The sequence below is a fragment of the Trichosurus vulpecula genome, chromosome 8, assembly GCF_011100635.1.
Source record: "Trichosurus vulpecula isolate mTriVul1 chromosome 8, mTriVul1.pri, whole genome shotgun sequence".
In the NCBI taxonomy this organism is placed as follows: Eukaryota; Metazoa; Chordata; class Mammalia; order Diprotodontia; family Phalangeridae; genus Trichosurus; species Trichosurus vulpecula.
This window is the reverse complement of record NC_050580.1, coordinates 90073538-90093967: the sequence shown is the minus strand read 5'-3', so window position 1 is coordinate 90093967 and position 20430 is coordinate 90073538. Positions and strand designations below refer to the sequence as shown.

At 37.7% G+C, this 20430-nt stretch overlaps 1 protein-coding gene across 1 annotated transcript; it reads right to left on the bottom strand.

Moving 5' to 3' along the window:
- Positions 1 to 2056: 2056 nt before the first annotated feature.
- Positions 2057 to 17924, bottom strand: NSMCE4A (NSE4 homolog A, SMC5-SMC6 complex component). The gene is made up of 11 exons (XM_036737077.1): positions 17496 to 17924; positions 15374 to 15454; positions 13837 to 13967; positions 10647 to 10798; positions 9285 to 9384; positions 7997 to 8087; positions 7647 to 7741; positions 6035 to 6083; positions 3966 to 4057; positions 3790 to 3869; positions 2057 to 2236 (listed from the first exon to the last, which is right to left on the bottom strand). The coding sequence occupies exons 1-10, from the start codon at positions 17761 to 17763 to the stop codon at positions 3807 to 3809; spliced, it is 1122 nt and encodes a 373-aa protein (XP_036592972.1). The 5' UTR covers positions 17764 to 17924; the 3' UTR covers positions 2057 to 2236; positions 3790 to 3806.
- Positions 17925 to 20430: the final 2506 nt, after the last annotated feature.

Sequence of the window (20430 nt, the reverse complement as noted above, 5' to 3'; positions counted from 1 at the left end):
TTTCATTTTGGGTTTCTTTCCAGATGTGACTGGTGGATTCTTTCCATTTTCACTTTGCCATTTGGTTCTCATGGATAATAGGCATTTTCTTTGATGATTTCTTGAAATATAATGTTTAAGCTTTTTTTTGTCATGGTTCCCAAGTAGTCCAATAATTCTTCAGCCTTCATCTAATTTCAAGGTTACTTGTTTTTTTATATGAGATACCTTACATTTTGCTCTACTTTTTTAGCCTTTGGACTTTTAATATTTCTTGTTGTCTGAGTCATTAACTTTTGTTTGCTCCATTCAACTTTTCAAGATATATGTTGCTTAGGAAAAGTTTTGTACCTCTTGTATTAAGCTATTAATTCTTCCCAGTCTTTCTTCCAAAACTTTTTCTTTTCCAATTCTTTCCCCTAATGTTTTCATTTCATTCATAACTTTTAACATTTTACTTGACTCTTTGCTTTAGTTCTTTGAAAAATTCTAGCTGAACTTATATTTAGCCTGTGTGGGCTTTGCTTATGCTTTTGGAGTCATTCTCTTCCTCTAGGTTTGTCCTCGGGCATCTCTGTCACCATAATAGCACTTTATAATACAAGTCTTTTTTTGGTTTACTCTTTCCTCCAGCCTTACTTTTTGAATTGGGACTTTGCAAGAAATTCTGCAGGGAATTTCTTGGTTTAGTTTAGTCATGATTTGTATTGTCTCGGTACCATGTTGCTACTTTCTCTGGATATTAAGTGCTAGGCTCTCAGGCGACAGACTAGCAAACTTTTAGTGGGCCCAAATTAATCTGGAGAAACATAGCATTCCCCACTTTTGAAAACGGTGTTGACTGAGGCTCCCACAGACATTTAAGGATCATAAATTAACTCCACTACTGTTCCAAGTCCTGTGAGTTGATACTTGCAGAGACATAAACTCCTGATTAGCTGAGACCTTGAAGATCCTGACTGGATAGACTTTGGAACAACAGTTTAAAAGACTAAGTATTAGGTTTTGAATGTTAGGATAAAGATCACCTAGGAGTCTCCAGACACATGGAGAAGCTGGCCCTCCTCAACATGTCCCTTTATTCCCAGTTCCTGTACCCCAAAGATTACTAAGAACAGATTTCCCTGGTAAAATCTTCCCTCCATGATCTCAAAAAGCTCACTTACTCTTAAGCATTGTTTTGTCTGTTCTAATCTGTATAATTTCACTGATTCCGACTTACTATTTCCTTGGATAAATAGGTTTGCTCACTGTCTTGATATTTTTTGTGTACCAAGCATTTGGTAGGAGGGAGTTAAGCTGCCTAAAGTAAGCTAACTGCTAACTTCCCCTTTGGAGCAACTGTGGAAAGCAGCTTTTATTCTCAACCAGGGGTGGAGAACCTGTGGCCTTGAGGCCACATGTGGCCCTCTAGGTCTTCAAGTAAGGCCCTGACTAGATCCAAACTTTACAAAATACATCCCCTTAATAAATGGATTTGTACTGTAAAACTTGGCTTCCACCCAAGGACCTAGAAGGTCACATGTGGCCTTGAGGCCACAGGTTCCCCACCCTTGTTCTAATCCCTTACAAAAGCCTTGTACCCCTACATGACCACAGATATCCCTTTCCCACCTCAACCCCCAGGCTACTGGTAGTGCAGCCACAGCCCTCCCGCCCATAACTCTCATTGCAATAATCCATGTAAGAGGTGATAATGACTAAAGGTACAAGGAGCCAGATTCAAGATATATTTTGAAGACAGATGCAGTAAGATTTGGAAACTAACAAACGGGAGACTGAAAGAATGGTGCCACCTCCAAAAGAACTACGAAAATTTAGAAAGCTGATGGGTGTTGGGGAAAAAATGAATTCAGTTTTCATGTTGAGATGTCTCTGTAACATCCAGTTTGAGATATACAATAGGTTAACTAGTGACAGGGGTCTGAAGCTCAGGGAGGAGAAGCAGAACTGAATATAAAGATGTAAGTCATCTGCATAGGGATCTGTGAAGACCCATGGGTAAATGACCTAATAGAAGTTAAATGATCATAAAATATAGTATTGAAAGAATCAATAAAAAAGGCAGACAATTATGTACAGATATGGCAGTGAATCTCTTTAATCAGAGGAAAGCAGGGCAGCTTCAAAAACAATAAAATAAAATACACATAAACAAAAAAACCTAAACATCTGATTCTCTGAAAAACACATTTCATAATACAATAAATGTTATATGCTTCCTTCCATTTGAGGTGCCAATTTTCATTTAGGACACCTAGAAATAAGGAATAATCAATCAAAAACAAATTCAAATATAATCCAATTAATATAGCTTAGTTTGCTAGATTATCAGGAAAGCCCTACAAAGGTACAAAAGCCAAGGCAAATCAAAGGCTAAGCATCCTATTCTCTGATTTCTACACAGGCTAAAACAAAAATCAGTAATAGCCTTATGGCAGGAAAACAGTTACATGAAGGAAACTTAAGGGTTATGAAAAGGGTGATCCCCCTTGATTTGCCTCACTGATGGAAGCAATGTTTATGGCTGATACTATATACTAAATGTTATTCTTTTTCAGTAAGAGCTGTCTTCTCACCCACTCTGAATGCTTTCCAATTCATTGCCTAGCTGCTGTCTAGAATGGCTCCCTCACGAAAAGCCAGGGAAACACAGGGGACCTATCAATTAGAACTACTTTAACCTCAACAGCTTACTGAAACAACAGCAAGCTTTTACCCAAAAAGAAATCTAAATAAACATGGCCGATAAAAAAGGCACTGATTGCTGTGATGACAACTATTACTGGGCTCCTAGGATTCATTTATTCAAGTGAAAGTGCTATTGTCCTGCAGAGCCCCTGCAGGGCCCTCCTTTTTCCCAAATTTTTGGTGCTATTCTACTTTTGTTGGCAGACAGCAGGATAACTGAAAATAAAATGTCTACATGGCTGTCGTGTTGTAGCTATGAAAAACAATATTTTGTAAGATCAGAAAATAAAAATATTAATAGCTAAATTATATTTTAGTAATACTATAATGGTCTGTAACAATTAATGGCAAAATATTAAAATTGCCTCAAATAACAAAAATGCAATTTCAACCCATCCCTAAAGATTGCTACTAAGCTTGAGGGTCTAAACTGTGCAATAATCAGCAAATGGAAAGCTTTTCACAAACCATTTGGTGACCTAATTCATTATGGAAAAATTTTAATCCATAAAAAATATATTTTATAATGAGAAACTTAAAAAAAGCTCCATTTGCAAATACAATTCATTGTAACTAGATACTTATAAAATATCTCTGAAAAACTTCCAAAGTTATTATCATATAACAATGAAAAATAAATATGACATCAAAACATCTATTAATTTTAAAGGTTTTATAGTAACTACCAGGTATTAAAGAGTGATATTAGGGAAGACAAAAGGGAAGAATGGAACATTTAGAACTGTAACCAAAGTCTATCTTTCCTAATCTTCACCTTTTAATTTGAAGCTTTCCCTATAAGAGTGGTAAAAGGAATCAATTCAAGTTGAACATCTTGGTAGCCCTTCAAGAGGACAAACTCCTGCTTTACCTGTTTATAACACAGATACAATTTTGTCTGTCAGAATCACCATACAACTCTGTCCAAAGCATAAACTTAGCTGAAACGTTACATTTGTCTTGCCAGTGTCCTATAGTCAACACGACAACGTTATGACAATAGAAGGAGACACACAGTAACTACAGGAACATAAAACTACAGCAGAGAGAGCCAATTACCTCAGTGGTATAAGTCATATAGGAAAGCAGTTTTAGATGCCAAATAACATGGAACCATACCTTGGAAAGCTTGGATTTTACTTGCTACAGCATGGAGGAGAGATCATAGGCTGTGAAATTTCGAAAGTTCTCACAATGTCCTGATAGAAAAAAATGAACGTTAAAGAAAATGCCATTCAACTTAAAACCAATGTAGAAAGTCAAGATTTAGGAAGCTGAGGACACAATGCTTTTACCTTCCAGTCTTGATAACTCAGTGATATAACGTCTTGGTGCCTGATCTGGGTATTCTGTTGTTCACTTTCCTCATTACCATGGGTAATGGGCTCTGTTAGGTAAGAGAACATTTTCAAAAGGGACTAAATCAGAGGAGTATTTCACCAATAATAGGACTGTAAACTTTACAGGCATTTGTCACTTCTCTTAATTTAAAATGTACTTAACAATTCAGTCCAGTGGCATGGGACATGTCAGTATATTTTCAATTTACTGCAATAACTGAATTTGGGGCAGCTAGGTGGTGCAGTGGAGAGAGAACTGGCCCTGGAGTCAGGAGGACCTGAGTTCAAATCTGGCCTCAGACACTAGTTGTGTAATCCTGGCCAAGCCACTTAATCCCGACTGAGGGTGTCCCCCACCCCCACCCAAAATAACGATTTGAATTTACCTCCCTTTATTTTCAACAGTAATTGGGTATTAGGTAAACAATTATTTTTTTCCCTACAAACATGTTGAGTGCCTATAGAATACATGGTAATACAAAAGGCACTTGGGGTGAAACTAAGGAAGGAGAAAACACTATCATTGATGTTGAGGAATTTATAATATAGTTGGCTAAAACAAGAAAAATTTTAAAGCAGCATATAAATGCAAACAAGAACATACATGAGACTTACATGTATGTGTGGGAGTTTAAAGAAAATTAAATAAAGCAGAGTAATCAGGTTAGCCTTTCTTGAGACATGGGTTTGGAGTTACATATTATAGGAAATAATGGATATGGATTAGTAAAATAAAGAAGAATGAATTCTAAGTAAAGAAAATGGCTTAAGTAAAGCCATGAATCTGAAAATTACTAACATTGCCTAAAGGGGTGGGGCAAAAAAATTGGCCATGATGGAACAAAAGAACTATTCAATCAAATTGAATAGGCAAAGAGAAAACATGCTTAAGGTACAGATTTATTGAGTTAGCGAGTTTCTAGGAAACCATTTTGGCTTAAGTAATAAAAAGACATGATGGAAACTTTGATATAAAGAACTTTGGAGTAGGGGAGACAAGAGGAAGATCAAATGAATTAGACACTTAGACACTGAAAGCTTGAGGTAGGAAGACTTGGACTAAAAGCATTACCTTCATCCAACCTCACCCAAATGAAATTGTGGGGGAAAAAAAGACAGGACTTCATGATAATGAAATTAAAACATATGGGAGGCTTAGCAGACTAGGGGCAGAACACTCCACGCTTACGTGCATAAAGAACTTGGATGACCATAGTTTGATTAAAAACAAAAGTAAAATTAGGAAATGGTGAGTGTTTGGGATAAGATAATGACTGGTTCCATTTTCAACAGGCTAAGTTTCAGGTGGGCAATCCTATGGGCAATTACAAATTTGAGAATGCAGATGGAGAAGAGCAGAGCATCAAGAAATTAGCCCCAACATACTGTAGAGAAAAAGGAAGAAAATTAAAAATTTTGAGGACATTTTACCACCTTTTAGTGGAAGGACATAAGCATTTATATGCATAGAGTCAGTATGTTGCCAAGAACTGTGCTAAGTGTTTGTCTACAAATGTTATCTCATTTGGGCCTCACAACAGCTCTGGATTTTATTTATTTATAATATTACATATAATATAATATATATTTTATATATACTATAATCATTATATATTATTATATAATATTATTATAACATTTATTATTATCTCCATTTATAGTTGAGAAAACTGAAGCAGATAAAGGTTAAGTGACTTGACCAGCGTCAGAGAGCTAATAAAGGTCTGAGGCTGGATTTGAATTCAGTCTTCCTGACTTTAGGCCCTGAGGTCTATTTAGTTATTTTATCCCTCACACTGTAAAGATAATACTAATATGACAAGGTATTTTACCTATAATTATGTTTATTGTTTTTAACTAATCTTATATTTCCAGTTTTCAGCTGTTGTTAAGCATTATATAATAATGAAGTAAAAGTGTAAACCTTGCAATAAAACTCATTTGCTTTGAACAAAATAAAAATTTGTCCTCTTTAATTAAAAAACCAAGTCTCCATAAATAAATTTTTTAAACAGAATCATTACCTATTATTGGCAGTTTATCTTGGTCAAGCCTTATTCTTGCAAAGCCATCCTAAAGTACAAATGTGATACATAATTTTACCACCTGTTAGTGAGACACATCATTTATTTTCAACTCATATCTCCAATGGTAGCAATATGGCATTAGAAAATAGAGGTAACAGTACAAATAAAGGCTAGGAAACAAGATTTTCCTTAACTTCCCTGTCATGTTGTGGCCAGTAATATAAATCTTGATAGTCTGCACTAGAGAGGACCTATACACAAAAATCTATGCCAAGAATAAATACAAAACTTCACCTGCTTCAGTCATGTGTTAAACTCAGCAACATTTGGCAGGCCAAGAATCCAACTTTACAGTAAGAAAAGATTGAGCACTGAAAGCTGTCCAGCAATGAGAAAGCCTGCCTTCAAAAATAGAGGCCTCTCATGAAAACTGGCCAAGCAAGAGATGGATAAAAGGAGGATCTGACTCAAGAGTCAGTGTTTTGTCCATCATAGCGCCAGTCCTTGACAAAATGCTCTGCAAATCATACTTATATTAGGACTTTGCAAAATATATTTATTTATATCTTTGGTTTTTTCATGACCAAAATTTATCCCAGTATCCTCCTCCTCCTCCCTCTCAAAGAGCCAACCATCTAACAAAGAATATTTTTTAACGAAAAAACAGAGGAAACCCTACCCCCCCACGCCCCAGCAGAACTGGTCAATAAAAAGTCTAAAAATATATGCAACGTTCCACACCAATGGACACCCTATCTGTGCAGGAAGTAGGGTAGAGTGATATGTCTTCTCCTATCTCTACTTTGGAGACGTGTTACTTTTAATACTTGCAGGAGGCAGCAGGTGGGTGGGAATACTGCTAACCAGGGGCCCCTTTCGGACTTCCGGGCTTTCCCAGATTCTGATTCTGTGGCTGAACTTGCTTTTATTAGTCTTCTTTCCCAACTGGAGTCCCAGGAAAAAAGACTGTCTAGCTTTTTCTCTTTGCATCCCTAGCACTTAACACAGTGCTTGATACACAGGAAATGCTTTTAAAAATACTTTTCCTTCCTTTCATTCATGCATTTTATGACTCTGACATCTACTCCAGAAAGCTTTGTAGTGGTATAATATAAATATAAATCACGTGATTATAATATAGTATGTATGTTTATACAAGTAATATTATGTTTTCTATTTGAAAGTGGGCACAGTACTACCAATCACAACTCTATCTCCTAACTGCACAATTTCTTTCAGAAATGCAGATTCAGTCTACATCTTTTTAAGGAAAATGTCTTGACACTGGTTCAATGACTAGCTGTATCCAAACTCTTATTATGTTGTTTCAAAATGAATTTTAAAATTTCCAAGCTGCAAACTCATGATATTAATTTATTTTAAACAATTCTATCTTAACAATAACAAAGTAAAACCAATGGTACAGAGAACATGAAACAGTTTATATCTGGGTTAGTTTCTTCTACCTATTTCCATACAAACATTTCCTTTCAAATAGCTAGCAATGATAAGGGTTTCTGCAAAACTGGCTTGAACAATTCTTTTATGTATGTTATTTGTAGCTTTTTTACTTAGAAAAACAGTTGAAAATTTTTTAATTAAGCCTTACCCTTACAATGAAGGAAACATGGAAAATATTTTCCACCGTTCGGGCAAAAGAATTTGGATCAATCACAAAGTCAAAGAAGGATATAGGAGTCTCAGCTATAAATATGGGAAAATAGAAAAGAAAAAGTTACTCTTCACCTAAGTCCACACAACAGCATTCCCCTAAAAGGTGGAAGTGGTATTAACTAAAAAATGGCAACTCATTTTTTGGAAAAATACTTAAAAATCAAATTTTTAATACACTTAAGATAAAAATGAAACACCTTTTACAAGAAAATAATCACTTTACGTAAAATTTGTAACGCTTGCTAAATGCATATTGTTCAAGTTACGAGTTGAAGTCCCACTCACGCTCTTCTCCAAAATAGGTCTGCAGTAATCCCAGGATCCTCTCTACCTCTTTTTCTGTAGCCTCTTGTTGGGACTCCTCCATTTTTTTCACCTGGAAAGTACAAGCAAGTTAGCAAACAGGAATGTTCATCATCACCATCGGACAAAAAGGTTTTACCAGAAACAAGTTGAGTCCCTCAGGTACCTATTCATACTCATGAAACTTCTATAGAATAGAAGACTTGGGGTTTTGGAGGACCACCAGCTCAAAATGAAGCCATGTTAGGGCATGGAAGCCAAAAACACTAATGGTATCTTAAGTTTCCTCAAGAGGAGCATTATATACAAAAGGAGAGAGACGGCAATTTTATCGTATGCAGCCCAGATGACACCACATCTCAAGAGTCATTTCTAGATTTCAGTACCACATTTTGAGGAGGACTCCTGACAAAATGAAGCACTCTAAAGGGGCAACCAAGTGGGTGAGTGCACAGGAAACCAGAGGACTTGAGGGTAACTTGATGTACTAAATCTATTCAGCCAGTGGCATATAATATAACCGTCTTCGAATGTCAGAAACAACTGCCAAATACAAGCATGATTAGACTTGTTATGTTTAGTTCCAAGGGGTACATCTAGGACCTATCTGTAGAAAGTGCAAAGAGGTAAATTTTAACTTGATATAAAAAACAAAACAAAATTTCCTAATAATTAGAGTTGTCCTAAAGTGGAATGAGTTGCCTTAAAAAGCAATACTCTATCACTGCAAGTTTTCAAATGACTATTTATATGATCGAATCTAAGGAATATTGAAGGAGATTCCTATCCTGGTACAGGCTGGACTAAGTTATCTCTGAGGTTCCTTTATGATTGTCTAGTCTTCCTAGCTGAAAACCACGTATTTACCAGGTAGCAGCAAGGATGACATCCAAGCATAAATTCGTCAAATACCATAAATATTACATTTAAAAGGATAAATGTAAACTTTCCGTTTCTAGTAAAAGAATTTGAAAAAACTTATCCCTTCTACTAATAGAAGAAAACAATAAAGTTAACAAAAACATTTCTTAGAATGGTTACAGAAGAGATAACTGGTAACTGAATTCCAAAATGAATCAAAACAAAGTCCCATTAAAAAAACAAGCAACAAAATATAAGAATGATAGAAAATCACAAGAAAAACATAGTTCCAAAAATGCATCCCATTTTCCTATCTCACGACCTCCCTCCGATAATGTCTTTGAAACTTCTAAAGATGGCTGACTATTATGTTTAAATATAAAAACAATATTGACTGCAAGAAGCAAACCTCGGCAGGCATGGCCCTTTCTTCTTCTTTCTTATCTTTTCTTCTCTGACGTTCATTCCGTGGCTTTGGCACAGGAGGATCAGTCTTGAATGAACCAAACCTAATTAGAATGAGAAAAAACCTATCTGTTCAAGAAAGCTCTGATTTACCAAAGTCATTAGGTGACTCCTGCTCAACATGGTATGATGGAAAGAGCACTTCTCTTGGAGGCCTTATATCCAAGATACATAAAGAATTAACTCAAAACTATAAGAACAAAAGCCATTCCTCAACTGACAAATGGTCAAAGGATAGGAACAGACAGTTTTCAAAGGGAAAGCCAAACAATCCTATGAATAAATGCTCTAAATCATTATTAATTAGAGAAATGCAATTATAGCAACTCTGAAGTTCTACATCATACCCATCAGACTGGCAAAGTTGACAAAAAAATTGTTAGAGGGGCTGCAGGAAAATGATACATTAATGCAATATTGGCACAGCCATGAGTTTATCTAAAAAAAATCATTAAATTATGCATGTCCTCTGACCTAGCTAAACCACTTAGGTCTACACCCCAAAAATATGAAAGAAATTTTTAAAAGACCCACACATATAAAAATATTTGGTTTGTTTTTTTTTTGAGGAGGGAAGGCAGAGCAATTGGGGTTAAGTGACTTGCCCAAAGTCACACAGCTAGTAAGTGTATCAAGTGTCTGAGGTCGGATCCGAACTCAGGTCCTCTTGACTCCTGGGCCAGTGCTCTACTCACTGCGCTACCTAGCTGCCCCTATAAGAATATTTATAATAGCTCTTTTTAGTAGTAGCAAAAAAAGTAGAAGCTATGAGGATACCCATCTATTGGATACTGCTAAATAAATCATGGTATACAAATTCTTATTGTCATAAGAAGTGACAAAATAGAGGGTTTCCAAGAAAACTGGGAGAACCTAAATAAAAAATGCATAGTAATGTGAGAACTAGAAGAATTATTTATATAGTAACATTATTTAAAAAATAATGTTAAAAGACAAGATCTCTGACCAATGTAATGACAAATCACAATTCCAGAGGACTGAAGATGAAGCATGCTACCCACCTCTTGACAGAGAGGTGACAGATTCAGGATGCAGACTGAGATATACATTTTTGGACATGACCAATGCAGGAATTTGCTTTGTCTAACTATGCTTGTTATAAGGGGTTTCCTTTTTTTTTTCTTGTTCATTTAGGAGGGAGAGAAAATACATGTTTGTTAATCGAAAAAAAATTTTAAGTGCTTTATGAAGTTCATCTATACTCATGCTAAATATAATATTATCTCTAAAACAGAGAACAACTTGTCAGATATCAACCCCTCTGCCAGGCCCCAAATAAACTTACAAAAAGTGGAATGTTGGAGCAAACTTTAAGTATTTTATTGATATTATTCCTACTCTGAGCCAGGAATCTTCAGGTAAGAATCCAATAAGAAGACATTCTTCCTCACTATCACTTTCTTCTACTTCAAGACGATTTAGGCCCATATACTTAAGCTGAAATGATAGAGGGAAAAGTCTTAATTTAGTCAAATGCCATCATTTACTAGATGAAAACCATTCCTAAACCTCCCAGTTAAATGGTCAGAAACTATATCATATCTCTGGGCTACACACAGCTACAACACAGCAGCTAAGTAAGTTTATGAGCAGCCATGAAATAAATTGTATGTTCCATGTAAAGGAAAGCTTACATCTTGAACCTAAAGAAAAATTACCCAGCTAAGTTATAAACTCTTGGTAAGAAAGTATGATGGTCTAACTCTTCAGCTTCTTAAGTGCTATTTTCCAGCAGCACAATGTGTACTAGACCTTTTTGTACATGTCTACAAACAGTTTTTTGGAAATAGCCACAAAATTTTACAAGCTCAAATTTAAATCAACTTCTATATATGTGATACATGCAAAACACTTTTCTGTCCTCAGAACAGAGATTATGGTATTGTTGGAAGAGCCACACATGCAAGTGGCCATTTTTAATTAGGCCAGTGACACAGTCATGAAATTCGAAGATTACTTAAATTAGAAAAAAAAATATTTAAAAAAAGGAATATTTAAAATATGCTATTCACCACCCAAATTTTATTAAAACAGAATTCTTGAAATATATGGCACATTAATAAACAAAAATTAACTGAACAGTATACATCATGATACTAAGCACTGAGGAGGAGAGCTTAAAGTATCTTAAATGAAAAGTCAAAATGGTATCAAAGTCATTGATGTAAAGGCAGTCATAATCACTTCTTTGCTAATACAAGAAAACTAAAGATATCACATTACATTTGAATTAGGATCATGAAAGGGCATTATTTAATTTTCTAGATGCTGTTAAGAAAAGGTTTACAGTATCTGGGAGATAGGACCAGAACCCTGCGGTCATGTTAATCTATAAACTCCTCCCTACTTGGAACTTCATTTGCCTTATAGCCCATTAATTCCTTCCTGCTACTCCTCAAATCCCTGAGACTCTGAATCACAATCTGCCCAGGCAAAAATCCCCCAATCACAATCCAGCTTAGTGCTCTCTCTTTTCAAAGTTCCTTCACTACTTGGTCTACCGTTTCCACTCCATCACCTAGAATCCTTACTCTATCATTAAAAAATAACTTTTCATTCTCCGCCTCTACCACCATCTTTTGGCAATAACTTAAACCCTATCCTTTACCATCTTCTACAACACCAACAGATTTCTCTCATGTCTTGGATACACAGGGCCAGCAAGAGAAGCAATACTCATTGCTCCCCACTGCCTACACTCAATAAGCAATTTCAGGTCCTATGAAGTCCACACTTTCCAATTATATCATCTGGTCCACAGCCTCAGCTACCAATCTCTATCACATCCCAGAAATCTCTTCTTTCTTAAAGATCACTTTCAGCCCTGGAATTCATACCTTGGAAATACCCTCAGTTCCTCTCTCTGAACCTCTCCCAGAACCTCCATTTCAGGAGGCGGCTCAGAGCAGCCATCATTTCATTTCTCTCCAGGGTGAAAACCTGGACTCCTCTACCATGCCCCCACAAAGGTACCTTCCTCTCCCTCTGCCCCCATCCTTACTTCCTTTTCAGTTCCCTCTTCTGTGTTGTCTTCACCCTTTAGAATGTGAGCGCCTTGAAGGCAGGGACTGTCTATCTTTCTGCTTGTATTTGTGGTCCTAGTATTTAATACAGTGCCTGGAATGTAAGAGTTTTTAATGTTTGTGGACTAACTGGTTTATTTCTGATCCATATTTTCCAACATTTTTCATCATCTTGACCTAGTCCTACCATGACATTTATGTTTTACCAAGTATCCAAATATATATTAAGACCTTCAAAATTAAATCAAATCCTTTGGACAATTTCTTACCTCTTTATCCTGTGCAACGACTATTTGTACATGATAGGCAATTATTTTCATGGTACTTTTTGCAAATAATTATCAGAAGTATTATAACATGCAATGACCAATGAGTGGCCTAATGAGAATTTAGTATCTTTGGATGCACAATAAAACCGAGTCCTCTATTTACCTCACTCCAAGGGGAAGTTGTGAGCCATCCTTCCTTTTAGTTATATTTCATTTTGCCTTCTATTTTCATGTATTTCAAGGATATCAAGATTTATACTATTCAGTTCCTCCAGTAGTATGTCCACTTATTGGTCACCAGATAAGACATTCATCTTGAGTACCAGCAATATATCTAATTAACTATTCATTATGTATGACCAGACTATTCCTCAAAGACCTACCCTTGCTTCACTGTGGCATAAAGGTGCCCCAGGGCTTTCAAAGGTTATGCCAACAGAGTATAAGCTCTGGTTGGTTTAGATGTGGGAAAGGCTTCAAGTTCAGTCCTGCCAACAGAATGAGTAGGTGCTTTCTGAGGACCAGTCTAGCTAAGCATAGAAAGGCTCATCATTAGTAGGCTGGCCCCTTGGCAATGATTTCTTTAGTTATGGAAATTCATGAAACAAAGAAAAAAATATAAAACAGTCTTCAGTACCATGCTTTCCCCTTCAGGTTCTACAGTGATAGGGTGAGAGTGGTAAAAAGGGGGCAGAATGTACTAAGAATCCATATTTAAACTGTCTATAAACTTTAACTTAGCAGTCTGTTCAGTAGTAGACACTCTTTTGAAACAAGCCAATCTTATTAACAACCTATTTAAAATAGTAAGATCAGAGCAGAGAACTACCCAGACTTGATTTCAATTTTGCCCTACTATAAAAGAAAGAAATAAAAATTCCAAATAACCTTTTGAATTCAGTCAGCCTCAATTTCACAAAGAACAAAAGAAAATCTTATAGTTTTGAAAGAAAGAGACCATCAAACATTATGGTAAAGCGAAATATACACCTCTATGATTACAAATAAATGTCTAATACCCAAGTCATTGTTTCATACCTATCTACTAGCTCCATGCTTGATTCCAACACAAGGGAAATGGAGTATTAACATATAAAGTTGGGGTAGGAGGCCATTTAAAACCCATTTCAAAATCTAGTAAAGTGAGACAAGGGTTCTTAAAATTCAGTAGCTTTGAACTTACTAAATCTTCAGTATACGATGTTGGATCAAATAAGGTCATATCAGAATGCAACTGATTTGCTTTTTCTTTACCCAAGTCTGAAGCCAACACAAGAAACTGGGCATCTAGGGCTGCTTCTCTGGCTTGGGACACTGTTCAAAAAGGGAGAAATGTTATCAAGATATGATAAAACAGTCAAAGTGCCTAAGTTCAATATATCAGTCATGAGAATACACCTGCAATTAATGAACTGCTAACCTCACAAACTGAAAATGGCCCTTCCCCTAACTGGGCATTCCATCCCCCTCCGAACAAGGCTATAACTCTGTCTAGAACATGTTCCCGCTTCATTTCTATCTTTTGGAATCCTTCCGCTGAGGCTCAACCCAGGAGTCATTTCCTTCATGAAGCCTTACTTGATTCTCTCAGTCATCGGTGTTCTCTTCCTGAAGATCAAAACTCTATACCTAGGAAAAATGCTAGAGACCATTTAGTCTAGCTAGCCCCTCATTTTACACCTGAGGAAACTGAGGCCTTGAGGCTCAATATCCTATAGGTAAGACTTGTCAAAGGTTGGATTTGAACCCAGGTTCTCTGTGTCCAGAGCCAGTATCCTTTTCACTATACTCTGCTGCCTTTTAAATGACTTTCTGTTTACTGGTATACATGGTGTTTAAACTCCCTGAAGGGATTTTTTCATTTTTATTTCAACATGCTTATCATTTCATACACTGTCTTATGCAGAACAGATGTTTAACCATTTTTTGAACTAAATTTACTAAAACAGAACTCTCACCTCTTTACCAAAACAAAGTTCTTTTCCTCTTTTCCCTATTTCTGTTAATGTTATTATTTTCCCAGTCATTAAGGCCTGTAGACAGGAAGACTCATCTTCCTGAATTCAAATGTAGCCTCAGACACCTACTAGCTGTATGACCCTGGGTAAGTCACTTAATCCTGTTTGCCTCAGGTTCCTCATCTGTAAAATGAGCTGGAGAAGGAAATGGCAAAACGCTCCAGTATCTTTGCCATGAAAATCCCAAATGGGGTCACAAAGAGTTGAATACACTGAACGAAATGAACAACACCTCTGATTATCTTCTCCTCCCCTTTATCCAATCATGATTATTACCATTAATAAACATGCACTGAGTAACTACTGTAGAGCAATAATACTAGGTGATGTGAATACAAAAAGGAAGACGCCTCAATCAATGTCAGGTGAATGGCTGAAGAGACCATAGAACAGGAAAGTACTGGGATGTTATTGTACTGTTAGAAATGATGACTATGAAGAACTCATAAAACCTTGTAAAGAGATGTATGAAATGATGAAGAGCAAAGTAAGCAGAACCAAGAGAATGCAGAAAATGACAAAGGAAAACCATACTTAAAGATATTACAACTCAGATAAATAAAAGAACCAATCCCTCCTTACAAAGCTCTCCATGTCACAAACTTGATATCAACAATTTAAATCTAGCTATAAGCGAATCAATTTGAGTCATCCTAACATTCCTGGTTACGTTTAAAAGTAGGCATTATGTCTATCACTTACCTCTGTTAAACAGCTGGTTGGCTTGTTCAAGTGCATCTGTTAATTTGTTGCTTTTTGAACTCAACATATCTTCTCGTTGCTCTGTTTTAAAAATACATACTTTAGAAAATCAAAACTTTAACTAATACATCATTAACAAAATGCAACACAACAGCAAGTATTTCCAAAGGTCCTGCTCCCATATTTTAGGGAATTATCATGAAAAAAGTACACATAAGGATAAAGGTAGTTTATTGCCTTAAAAGAGCCTGGAATCCTTACACTTTATATCCCCAACCCCTTGGTTTTTTCCATACCTCATAAGCTCCCCTTTATACAACTAACCTACAGAAAGAAGGTTGGGTATAGTGTTAAGAGGCCTGGATCTGGAGTCAGAAGAACTGAGTTCTAATCCAAGTCTTGTGATACTGGTCAAGTTACTCACCCTCTGCCTCAGTTTCTACAAATGTAAAATGGGAACAAAGTTGCTCTAGGAATACTTGGGGAAAAAAAACATTTAAGGCATGATTTGCATGTGGTCTAGACTTGTGAGATTCCATTGGGGTACGGAACTCACCAGCAAAGAAACTCCCTCTATCAATGCAGACTAGCAATTGTTCTGCAGCTTTTAATCTTAGAGTTACCTGGGACACTGAGAGTGACTTGGTCAGGGTCACACAGCCTGCATGTATCAGAGATAGGATGTGAAACCAGTCTTCCAGTCTCAGATTCAGCTCTGTCCATTCTCCCCTGCTGCATATGGTGGGCCATTAACATTTCAACTGATTCATGATTATTATGATTAAATAAACAACACCATGATCTTTAAACAGTCTTAAAAAGAAAACTTTGTAAAGTACAAAGTCTACGTCAAAGTATTCCAGAGCAGGAAAGTTCCCCTGACATGGTCGATGCCAGCTTCTCCATCCCAGGAATGAAAAAACGGGGATGCAGAAGGGTGTGTGACTGGTCCAAGACCACATGAAGTACGACCTGCAGCCAGGCTTACCTTCTCTCCCCCGAGCCAACTCAGCCCTCTCACAGTGTTCTACTATTCCACACTCTCATTTCTGTCTTTTTGGTGGTTGTTTTCTGAGATGCCACCACCACACACCCTTTGTTGCCTTTCTTTTAAAAGCAACCTTGAAAGTTGCTAGGATCAAATTCAGGCTGAGGTATAGGCAACCGAAATTGAGGAAGAAAGGCAGAACAAAAATAGCAGTTCACGTTTATAAAGGTGCTTTATTCAATGGTCCCTGTGAAGCAGTCAAGTATCAACTCCATTTCAGATCAGAACAGTCAAGTTAGCAAGCATTTATTAAGTGCCTACTATGGGCTAGGTACTGGGCTAAGCCTGGATCTAGTCTTTAGTCCAAGCACCATTGCTATTTTAGAGACGAGAAAACAGGCTCAGAGACATGAAGTGTCTCGTCCAGGATGATGTAGCTACAGAGTTCAAATCCGTGTAGCTGTGTGACCCTGGCTAACGCCTGCCTGTTTGCTCATCAGTAATATGGGGACGATAGCACAGTATTATGAAAACCATATGAGATTTTGGTTTGTAAAGCGCTTTGCAAACCTTAAAAGGCACAAATTAAATGTGTGCTACTATTAATCATTATTGTGATTCAGTAGCTGTAAAGATGACACGTGATGATGGTTTGCAAAGCACTCTGAGCACAAATTAAAAGGTGCTAATTAAATGTATGTTATTGAATACCCACTATTATTGTGAGTCAGGGTAGGGGCTGGCTATTCAGCCCACTGTACAAATGACGGGCAGCTAGGTGGCGAAAGAGGTAGAGAGCTGGAGTTAGGTGATCAAATCTAGCCTAGCTGTATGACCCTTGGCCAGTCACTTCACTTGCGAGCCTCAGCTTCCTCCTACATAAAACGGAGATGAAAAGCCGCCTCCCCTCATCCCCCCGAGGGGTTGTGAGGATCAAGTGACACCTCATGGTAAAGCGCTCCTCCGCACACAGTGGGAGGTACACAGTGGGAAGCACACAGCGAGAGGCAGAGAAAGGGCTCTTCGTAGAGAAGGCACAGCCGGAGGTCAGAGGCAGGGAGCGCCCCCAGTACCGCCGGCGGAAGGAGGCCGCCCCGCCCCTCTCCCCTGTCCCGCCCCTCTCCCCCGGCTCACGCTGAACGTTATGGATGAGCTCCCGGTACTGGTGGCGGATCAGGCGCCGCTTGCCGTCGTCGCCCTCCATCTCGAAGTTCGGCTCTGAGCCACCGGGAGCCGGGCAGGGCTCGTCCTCCGCCGCCGCGAAACCATCGCCCCGGTCGTCGATGCCCTGGCTTCGCTGCGGGGTCCGACAGCCGCTCGCTTCTCGCGGGGCGAGGGGGAGCGAATCCCGCTGGCGGCTGGTGCCCGCCTGGGGCGTGCCGCGGTTGTAGTTGCCTAACATGGCCCTAGACCCGCTGTTTGTTCACGGAGAAGAGTAACTGTTAGCAACCTTCGAGGGGAAAGGGGGAGGGGAGGAAGATAGGCTGCTGCGCGTGCGCAGCATCGCCCAGTGGCTTCCCAGCTTTAGATAATTTCTTTTCCTGCTTCTAATTAATGGAAGGCGGACGGTGGCTCAGCAGGCACAAAACGCGTTTGGTTTATAAACGGAATCTATGGATGCAACCACTTGTGGGGGAGGGTTGTCTCTGCTTTACCACGCCAGCCGTTCTTAGCCATTTTGTGTGTCCTGGAGGCATTGTGGCGAAGCCTATGAACCCCTTCTCAGGATAATGTTTTCAAATGCATAAGATTGCAACAGAAGCCAACTCTACTGAAATACAGTTACGAGAATATTTTTAAAAAACAATTTCACAGGCCCCTGATGAAGAATCTCTGCAGGGGGTGAGGAGTTTGCAGGTTACACCCCCCCCCATGCAGACACCCCAGGCTGGTGGTTTCCATATTTTGCTTAGGAACGCTCCTGTCATTTTTTATGCTGTCGCTTTTCATAAAACAATATATGAAAATACAACAATTTCTATATTTTGTTTAAATAAAATTAAAGATTTATTGCAATTCTTATATAACACAAATCTTAAATGTACAATAAAATTGTGGCACACAGCTGATTGAATCCTTTATGTATGTATCAGTATCCATACAGTTATAATTTCATAACAAAAGAAAAAAGATTTTAACGCAATTAATGGGCAGCTTGTTTTTCGGTTAAAAAAAAAACACAAAACTTGGTATTATTGGTGATATTGCTACTAGTAAAATTTTTTCCAGGAACTTCTGTAGTGATATCTTGTCACTGAAACAAATTGTAGCAGAAAACCCTATTTCACATGAATAAGAAGTTACAAAAAGCAGAAAATTTGTATTGCTTTGTTTAATGTACTAGATAATTCTTTATTCACCCATTGCCAAAACATAAGATTTCAGTAGCTCTTGTTCTGATGGAGTAAGAACAAATGTATCCTCTTTGTAAACAGCAAATGATTTCATTATCCATTATTTTCGTCCACTAGTATTAAGAAATCCTGAAGTCTTTAAAATAAAATATATTGTTTCTTCATATTGGTCAAATGATTAATAAGAGATTAATAAGTTGGTGCTTTATTAGTTTCATTTGCAAGGCAGGATTTTAAAATTGGGAAACATAAAAATATCATTTCATAAATTTATTTCCATAGCTCTGTTTTGTTGTTCAGTCATGTATGACTGTTCCTGACACCATTTGTGGTTTTCTTTGCAAAAATACTATAGTGGCTTGCCATTTCTTTCTCTGGCTTATTTTGCAGATAAGGAAACTGAGGCAAAAAGTGTTAAGTGACTTGCCCAGAGTCACACACCTAGGAGGTATCTGAGGCTGGATTTGAACACAGGAAAATGAGTCTTCCTGACTCTATACACTATGCCACATATTTTTTTTTTTAGGAAATAATTTTTTTTTAATGTATTTAGTTTTCAGCGTTGATTTTTACAAGAGTTTGAATTACAAATTTTCTCCCCATTTCTACCCTCGCCCCCACTCCAAGATGGCATATATTCTGGTGGCCCTGTTCCCCAGTCAGCCCTCCCTTCTGTCACCCCACACCCCTCCCATCCCCTTTTCCCTTCCTTTCTTGTAGGGCAAGATAAATTTCTACGCCCCATTGCCTGTGTATCTTATTTTCTAGTTGCATGCAAAAACTTTTTTTTTTTGTTTTCGAACATCTGTTTTTAAAACTTTGAGTTCCAAATTCTCTCCCCTCTTCCCTTCCCACCCACCGTCCCTAAGAAGTCAAGCAATTCAACATAGGCCACATGTGTATCATTACATATAACCCTTCCACAATGCTCATGTTGTGAAAGACTAACTATATTTTGCTCCTTCCTAACCTATCCCCCTTTATTGAATTTTCTCCGTTGACCCTGTCCCCTTTTGAAAGTGTTTGTTTTTGATTGCCTCCACCCCCATCTGCCCTCCCTTCTATCATCCCCCCCACTTTTTTTTTAATCTTCTTCCTTCTTCTTTCCTGTGGGGTAAGATACCCAATTGAATATGTATGGTATTCCCTCCTCAGGTCAAATATGATGAGAGCAAGATTCACTCATTCCCCCCTCACCTGCCTTCTCTTCTCTTCCTACAGAACTGCTTTTTCTTGCCACTTTTATGCAAGATAATTTACCCCATTCTATCTCTCCCTATCTCCCTCTCTCAATATATTCCTCTCTCATCCCTTAATTTGATTTTATTTCTTTTAGATATCTTCCCTTCATCTTCAACTCACCCTGTGCCCACTCTCTCTCTCTCTCTCTCTCTCTCTCTCTCTCTCTCTCTCTCTCTCCATATATATATGTATATATATATATACACATACATACATACATACACATTCACTTATACATAAACATATATATATATACGCATATTCCCTTCAGCTACCTTAATACTGAGGTCTCATGAATCATACACATCATCTTTCCATGTAGGAATGTCAACAAAACAGTTCAACTTTAGTAAGTCCCTTGCAATTTCTTTTTCTTGTTCTTTTTCTTGATTGCCTTTTCATGCTTCTCTTGATTCTTGTGTTTGAAAGTCAAATTTTCTATTCAGCTCTGGTCTTTTCACTGAGAAAGCTTG

Coding starts and splice junctions, on each gene's coding strand:
- NSMCE4A (XM_036737077.1), bottom strand. CDS start 17,763: ATGTTAGGCAACTACAACCGCGGCACGCCCCAGGCGGGCACCAGCCGC. Junction 15,455..17,495: donor GCTCATCCATAACGTTCAGC/GTGAGCCGGGGG, acceptor TTTTTAAAACAG/AGCAACGAGAAGATATGTTG. Junction 8,088..9,284: donor AAAGGGCCATGCCTGCCGAG/GTTTGCTTCTTG, acceptor TGTACTTTCCAG/GTGAAAAAAATGGAGGAGTC.